An 8,114-nucleotide genomic window follows, 5' to 3' on the forward strand; every position below is an offset into this window, starting at 1 on the left:
TTCACAGGAGCTGTGGCTGCCTACCGTGGGCTTGCACAGGACTGAGCCTATCAACAGTCAATTATGGACTGGGGTGGGACTCATGGGTCTCCCTGATGAACTATTGGCTGCTGATAGATTCTGGGGGTGGGGTAGTTATTGGCTTTAGCTGTGTACTCACTGAGGTGCCCACCCAGCTGTAAGTACATAGTGTCCCAGTTAACTAGATCATAAAAGACATGCCTATGGGCAGGATTATGATGGGAAAGAGTGAATGATCGGGATGCAAGACATGGTTAAAGAGCAAATCCGGGAAAAGAGTTCTTGACGTAGCTAAGCAGGCCAGGGAGATGGCTCAGTCAGGAGAGTGCTTGCCCCGCAAGCGTGAGGACCTGAGTTCTAATTCCCAGCCCTCACCTAGAAGCTGGGCATGTCTGTAACCCCAGTGCTAGTGAAAGACAGGGGGGTCCCTGCAGCTTGCGGATCAGCCCTGTCTAGCCAAGCAAGCCCCAGGTTCAGTGATCGGCCCTGTCTCAAGACATGAGTGTGTAGGGAGGGGACAGTGAGATGGCCCAGTGAGGAAGGCATTTGCTGCCAAGGCCGATGGCTTGAGTTCAATCTCATATGGTAGGAGGAGAGAAATGACTCCAGCAGCTTGTCCTTTGACCTCCCTAGGTTCACCGCGGCACATGTACACACACACAGAGGGTGGGGGGTTCATTTTAAAAATTATAAAAGTGCAAGCAATTGGAGTAGGATGTGAGCGAGGGTGGCAGTGGCAACCATATGCTTATGTCTGCTTACTCTCAGGAACGGTTTTCTTGCCTTGGTCTGTACATAAGAAGGGATGCTGTCGGTGTGGAAGGTGGCCCAGGAGCCGCTGGCATCCCCCTGCATCTTTCTCTTGGAAAGGGTGGGCAACATTCATTCACCCAGCTCCTTCCTTCTGCAGCGAGGGCACTCATTTGAATGAGGAAAGGTTTTCTTATGTGTGGGGTGCAGAACACAGCGAAGATGAAGGAACCCAGGGGTCCCACAAACAATGGGCCACAGGGTCATGGAGGGAAGGAGAGAGGAGGTCAGTGTCTCCAGGTGCTTTCACACAGTCCTCATTAAGGTATGAATGGCAGCTGAGGAATTTCAAGGCCGGGCTGGGGCTGTAGCTCAGTTGGTAAAGAGCTTGCTGCTAGGCACAAAGTCCCGATTCGAACCCCAGCATCACGCAAAGCAGACAGATGGTGCATGCCTGTGATAATACCACCATTTGGGAAGTAGGAGCAGAAGGAGGAGAAATCCAAGGTCATCTTTGAGCTACACAGTGAGTCCGTGGCCAGTCTGGGATACATAAAACGTTTTCTCAAAAAGAAAGAAAAACTTGAAAGCCAAAGAGCAAAATACTACCACAAGCAAGATGGAGGAGTGTGATTCCATTGCCCTTTCATTTGGGGGATCGTTTGCTGCTGCACATTGCCTTTGTAGGACCCAAGATTTTAAGAAAGAGGGATGCGCCAGGTGGTAGTGGTGCGTGCCTTTAATCCCAGCACTCGGGAGGCAGAGCCAGGTGGATCTCTGTGAGTTCGAGGCCAGCCTGGTCTACAGAGTGAGTTACAGGACAGGTTCCAAAGTTACACAGAGAAACCTTGTCTCGGGGGAAAAAAAAAAAAAAAAAAAAAAGGTGCTCGATTGCCAAGTGTGCCAGGCTATTTAAAAACAGGTTCTTATACACTGTTTCTTAAGGATCCCCGGAATTATGATGCCATCCTATCTTTTTGTTCCAGCCCAGGACCGTGCAGACCTTCATACACAGAGCAGTTTCCACATCAGCAGAGCTGGTGGTATGGGTATTGGCCAGGCTATTCTCTTCTGCAGATCCAATGATGGTCTTCTCTAAAGCCGCTTCTTGGCTGTGCTTCCAATCCCCAGCTGTCAGTCCGTCTGCCCCCTCTGGTGTCTGCATGTTGAAGTCACCCACATGCATAGCATTCGAGCTAATTAATATGCCCTCTGGCTCCCAGCAAGCACCATGGCCTATGGCAGGTGGCAGCAATGACAGAGAGCAGAGTCCAATTTTAAGCAGTTAAATGTTAGGAGGGCAGAAGTCACCCCACGTCTGGACTTTACCTTTGAAGGTAGGTCCCATTGCTGGGCTTCCTTGACCTCTCCTGCTCTTCATGCCTATTAATAGAAAGCATCTCCTGGCTTGAAGAAGCCTCTGTACACCACTGCATTTTTCTTTTCCTCCCTTTCACAGAGGAGGAATGCAGGTTGTGTGGCTGGTGTGGCAGAAGCAGTTCTTTCTGTGTTGAGAAAACCATACAGGGGTATCATTTGAAGTAGACGTATAAAAAAAATCTTAGGCGGGGGAAGGTATTTTCAGAGGCACCTTGTATCAGACCCACCTCCTTAGAACAGTCACAAAAGTTGATGGGACAGAAAAAAAACACCTGTTTGGAGGCACTTCAGGCTGAGCAGGCAGCCAAGGTGTTGTCTGTTCAGGTTGGAGCTGATCTGCACCGGGCCTGGAGGCAGAGGGAGGAGCTGTCCAGAGCCGACACAGTCTCAAGAGACTGGAGAACCCTGGGGTGTACTGCCACAAAAGCAATCCCAGCGTGATGAAAGAGTGAATGAGAATATGTCTGTGAATGCGTTATTCGTTTACAGTGAACAAGAAACAGACTGTTCGGTGAACTGTTGGTTCATAGAGCCTGGCTTCTCTCCCCTGGACATCAATGACTCTCCAAGAGAAAGCAAGCTCTAATCAGAAAGAGGACTGGTGAGCAGGGACTTCAACTGTACCGGTAGAGTTCTGTTTCTTATGCAGCCGCCACGGTGCATGGGCTGTGTCTCTGAGAGGGGCAGCTTGTGTCCCCAGGTAGGGGCACCCTCTTCCTGGACAGTTGCCCAGACAGACACTGCCAGTTCAGCTCTTTCCTCTTCTGTTTTCTGCGGTCGCCATTCCTTTAGTCTGCTCAGCAGTCCTTCACCTAGGACAAAAGATGATTAATTTGACGTAAGCGGGTATGATGCCAAGTCACAGCCTAGTCGCACATGCCCCTAAGCCTAGAGTGTGCTCTCATGAGAAAACTGGCTGTGCCCCTCTCTCTTCCGCTCCTCACTTAATGACATCAAGCTCGTGGTTTGAACTGGTAATCCTGGGAGTGCTTACGCCACAGTCATTGGCAAACAGGGTAAACTATGACTTCCTTGAGAGAGCCACGTGTTCAACAGTTACCGGGACGGCGCTGCTAGACGTCTTGATTGGATTTTGCGGTGTGGTGGTTTGATGAGATGTCCCTCAGAGACTCGGGCATTTGAACACTTAAGTTTCCTGTTAGTGGAACTGTTTGGACAGACCTAGAAGAAGCGTATCACTGGCTTTGGGGTTTTTAAAGCGACAGGCCATTCCCGGTTGTTTCTGCTTCCTGCTTGCAGTTTAAGATGTGAGCTCTTGGCTTGCCGCCTTCCAGCTGTCACCCTTCCCTACCATGATGCTAATGGACTCTAATCGCTCTGGAACTGTAAGTCCAAATAAACTCTTCCTTCTGTAAGTTGCCTTGGCTGTCATGTTTTACCCCAGCAACAGAAAAAGGCCTAACATGGAATGACACCAAAATTTTGGATCTCACATTTATAGAAATCCCTTGATTTTTCCCTGCAAGCCGTAAATATATCATTATTGTGGATTTCTAGAGTAGATCTTGAGTAACTTAGTGTCCTTTATCTTGAAGGTCAGGGGGCAGCTTAGCTTTGTCCCACGGACCAGGCATAGGACAGACAGTGCAGTGCCTCAAGAAGCCAAAACCAGTGATGAGGGAAGAAGAGCTAGGAGGCCATTTTGTCATCGACCTAAAAGGTGACACATGCCGAATCTGGGATGTTCATCTGCCATCTGTGCCATTGCCTCTTCTGAGAGCAGTACTCCATTCTACCATGAGAGAACTGAAGTGCTTCTGCCCTGAATGTCACACACATCAGAATAGGATCTTTCAGTTCATCGACATTTCTAGGGTTCTTCCAGAAGATGGGTATGTTCAGAATTTATACCAAAACTAAATTGTGTCAATTGTTATGAGGTCAGGAAGTCTATGGTCATGGGAGGTCAGCTGTTGGTGAGAATTCATGATTTTGTTAAACTCATTTATACACAAGCATTTCATGACTATTCTCATTAGTGTACATTGAAAACCTAATAATGTGGGACTGAGAGATGGCTTAGAGGTTAAGAGTGCTGGCCGCTCTTCCTGAGGACCTGGCTTCAGTTCTCAGCATCCACAGGAGGGCTCAAAACCAGTTGTAACCCCAGTTCCAGGGGGGAATCCAATGTCCTTTTCTGGCCTCCTCAGGCATTGCATGTGTGTGGTGTGCTTGGATATATACAGACATACATATAAATAAAAACAAGTCTTTTTTAAAAGCTTACTATGTATATGACCTGAGATTTTAACGTGTTAAAGCCCTGTAATGGTGGAGTTCTGAGCAAGGAAGTTTATCGTTCTGTGGCCCAAAGGTAGAGGAGTTCCATCAGAACTTAGAATGTTCCTGAAGTAATCCCCAGTGGGCTGTGGTTTATCAGAAAATATCTCCTGTTCCACTGAGTCCCAACTGAAAGCCAGTCCCAGGTGATGCTAAATGCTTATTCACTCTTCCAGGGAGACTGGATACAGGAGAGGGAGTTTGAGGAAATAAACATCCTGGAGTGTAGAACCTCTGTGATCCATCTGGTGAGTGCTTGTTTGTGTATCCAAAGCAGTACGGAAGTACCCAAATGAGCATCCTCCTAGAAGTCCAGATTTTCCAAGGAATTGGGTTTAATGAAGAAGGGCAGAGACAGAATTTCATGCACTTGTCCTAAAGTGACACCTACCTGGGCTGTGGTCTAGCGTTCCCAAAGATCCTTTATAGGTGAAGTACAGTCAATTCTCTGAATCCAAAACATATTTTCTATCCATGGCTGGTGGACTCTGGAAATGAAGATGTATCAAGATTTTTCTTTTAGGCCACCAACCAGCCCCCAAATCATGACAGGGAGACTTACTATTATGAATGCTTGGCCTAGCTTAGGCTTGTTTCTGGATAGCTCTTTTCTTAATTATTTATTTTTATTTTATGTGCATTGGTGTTTTGCCTGCATGTATGTCTGTGTGAGGGTATTGGATCCCCAGGAACTTGAATTACAGACAGTTGTGAGCTGCTACATGGGTGCTGGGAATTGAACCCTGGGGCCTCTGGAAGAATACTCTGTGGTTGATATATTGTGTACCTCAATAAACTTATCTGCAGGTCAGAGAACAGAACAGCCATAATACTAAACATAGAGGTTAGGCAGTGGTAGCACACGCCTTTAATCCTAGTATTCCAGGGGCAGAGATTTGTCTGGATCTCTGTGAGTTCAAGGCCATACTGGAAACAGCCAGGCATGGTAACAAGAGCCTTTAATCCCAGGAAGTAATGGCAGGAGGCAGAAAGGTATATAAGGTGTGAAGACCAGGAGGTAGGCCTGGTTAAGCATTCAGGCTTTCGAGAAGCAGTTCAGCTGAGATCCATTTGGATGACGACTCAGAGGCTTCCAGTCTGAGGAAACGGGATCAGCTGAGGAACTGGCGAGGTGAGGTGGCTGTGGCTTGTTCTGCTTCTCTAATCTTCCAGCATTCACCCCAATACCTGGCTCCAGGTTTGTTTTTTATTAATAAGACTCTTTAAGATTCATGCTACAATACTCAGTGCTCTTAACTGCTGAGCCATCTCGCTAGCCCCTCTGGCTAGCTCTTTTAACTAATTAACCTGTTTCTCTTTATCTGCCTTTTGCCTCGGGGCTTTTTACTTTTCTTTCCTTCTATATATCTTACTTTCACTGCTTCTCATGTCTGCTGGCTGGCAGCTGCCTGATTTCTTGCCCCAGGCATCTCCCTGTTCTCTCCTCTCTTCTTCCCCAAGCCTAGATTTCTCCTCCTATTTATTCTCTCTGCCCACCAGCCCCACCTATCCTTTCTCCTGCCTAGCTATTGGCCGTTTAGCTCTTTATTAGACCAGTCAGGTGCCTTAGGCAGGTAAGGTGAAACAAATGAAACATAGCTTTACATAATTAAACACACATCCTTACATCATTAAACAAATGCCATATAAACAAATGTAACACATCTTTGCATAGTTAAAATAATATTCCGCAACATGAAAGCTAATAATATGGAAGACCAACTAAAGGGCCAGCTCCAAGGAGTTTAGTTCCCCACAGGACCAAGGAACAACCTGTACTGCTATCTTCTCTTGTGGCCCAGTGACAGAGCCAACACAAATACCCAAGGTTAATGGTGCCTGACCTGGGAGCTGGGGGGATGGCTCATCAATTAGGAATGCTTGCCACTGTCCCAGAGGACTCCATGTTTGATTTCTAGCACCTACATGAAACAGCTCACCACAAACATGTAACTGATGGTATGAAACACCCTTTTCTGGCTTCTGAGGGTGGCTGAACACACAGGGTATTCGCCGAGACATGTACACATACTAGTAATTAAAAGTTTTTAAAAATATTTTTAAAAGCTACCTGACCGGGCACTTCTTGTGCCAAGCAAGAGGTTTTTAAAACGTTTTTAAACATTTATTTGTATGTATGTATATACATGGATGTGCCATGAAAAGCATGTGGAGGTCAGAGGACAACCAGCAGGATCCACTCTATCCTCCCACTATTCAATCCTGGGGATTGAATTCATGTTGGTGTGTGTGTGTGTGTGTGTGTGTGTGTGTGTGTGTGTGTGCATGTGTGATGCATGCACATGTATAAGCTGTGCATGTGCCTAGAAGGCCAGAGCAAGATGCTGTGTGTCTTTCTCTATATCTCCACCTTATTGTTTTGAGACAGGGTTCCTGATTGAACCAGAAGCTTGCCATTTTTTGACAAGGCCGGTTGTCCAGCAAGCTCTTGGAATCTTCCTGTCTCTACTCTCCATTGCTGGGACTATATGTTTTTGCAGTCACATCTGGACTTTTACATGGGTGTTGGGATTTCAAAATCAGGTCCTCATGCTTACAGAACAAGCATACTTACCCACTGTGCCATCTTCCAGCTACCCACAAACATAACGTTTATGACAATGTATTTTCGAGGTAGGGTAGAGACATACTTATAATACAATAACTTTTTTTTTTTTTTTTTTTTTTTTTGCTATTTCAAAATACTTTATTTTCACTTGGTCCCGAGACTTGGGAGGGGCTCCAGAGCGGTTAACAAAGCTGTCTGAGGCTGGCTGGTGCAGAGCAGAGGAGGGAGCCCCTTGGAAGGTGAGGCCTCCTAGTCATGCTTGAGAGTGAGCCTCTCGGAGAGGTACTCGCCCAGAGACGGCGAGGGCATACCGGTCTGTGCTGGCACACCGGTCTGTGCTGGCTACGGCCCAGCCACCCTGCGGAGGTTGGTCAGGTGGTTGTCCATCTTCTTGATGAACTTCACCTCCTCATCCAGGAAGTGGTTTTCCAGGAAGTCACAGAGGTGAGGATCTGTGCGAGCAGAAGCCAGGGCATGAAGATCCAAGAGGGCCTGGTTCAGGCTCTTCTCCAGGACCAAGGCAGCTTCCATGGCCTCCTGGGATTTACCCCACTCATCTTGAGAGGGCTTCTGCACATCCTGGAATAGGGCGCGGCCTCCGCTTTCGTTCTGCATCTTGAGCAGCGGCTCGGCGCCCTCGCGCTTCCCCTCAGCCAATTCGTGGAAGAAGTGGCCGACACCCTCCAGAGCCACATCATCCCGGTCAAAATAGTAGCCCAAAGAGAGGTAGGTGTAGGAGACCTGCAGGTGCAAGTTGGCCAGGCGGTTCACTGCAGCCTCCACTTCGGTGGAATAATTCTGACGGACCTGGGAGCTCATGGCTGATACGCAGTGGAGCTAACCGCGGAGAGACAGTGCTGGCTGGTCCTGGGAGCCGAAGGCGGCAAGGAGATGGTCCCAGAGGCTGAGACTGGAGACACTGGGAGGCAGCTGGACGCTAACAAAGGGAGGCCCCGGGTCTGCTCCGTCCAAACACTGTTGAAGCAAGACACAGACACGGGATCTCCGGGCGCTGCGTACAATAACTTTTTAAGGTAAGTTCTTGTTCAACACCTACACAACTCATTGAACATGGAGAATTTGAGCTGGTGCC

The 8,114-nt window shown here is 47.8% G+C and overlaps 1 protein-coding gene across 1 annotated transcript; it reads right to left on the reverse strand.

Moving 5' to 3' along the window:
* Positions 1 to 7,270: 7,270 nt before the first annotated feature.
* On the reverse strand, positions 7,271 to 7,840 carry LOC131897002 (ferritin light chain-like). Its single transcript, XM_059247855.1, has 2 exons — positions 7,379 to 7,840; positions 7,271 to 7,336 (listed from the first exon to the last, which is right to left on the reverse strand). The coding sequence occupies exons 1-2, from the start codon at positions 7,838 to 7,840 to the stop codon at positions 7,271 to 7,273; spliced, it is 528 nt and encodes a 175-aa protein (XP_059103838.1).
* Positions 7,841 to 8,114: the final 274 nt, after the last annotated feature.

This window comes from Peromyscus eremicus, chromosome 20, assembly GCF_949786415.1.
Source record: "Peromyscus eremicus chromosome 20, PerEre_H2_v1, whole genome shotgun sequence".
Classification (NCBI taxonomy): Eukaryota; Metazoa; Chordata; class Mammalia; order Rodentia; family Cricetidae; genus Peromyscus; species Peromyscus eremicus.

Bases quoted from the DNA above. Each gene is read 5' to 3' on its own strand.
- LOC131897002 (XM_059247855.1), bottom strand. From the start codon at position 7,840: ATGAGCTCCCAGGTCCGTCAGAATTATTCCACCGAAGTGGAGGCTGCA. The intron at 7,337-7,378 runs GTGGCTGGGCCG...GTGCCAGCACAG, and splicing joins ACCTGACCAACCTCCGCAGG to ACCGGTATGCCCTCGCCGTC.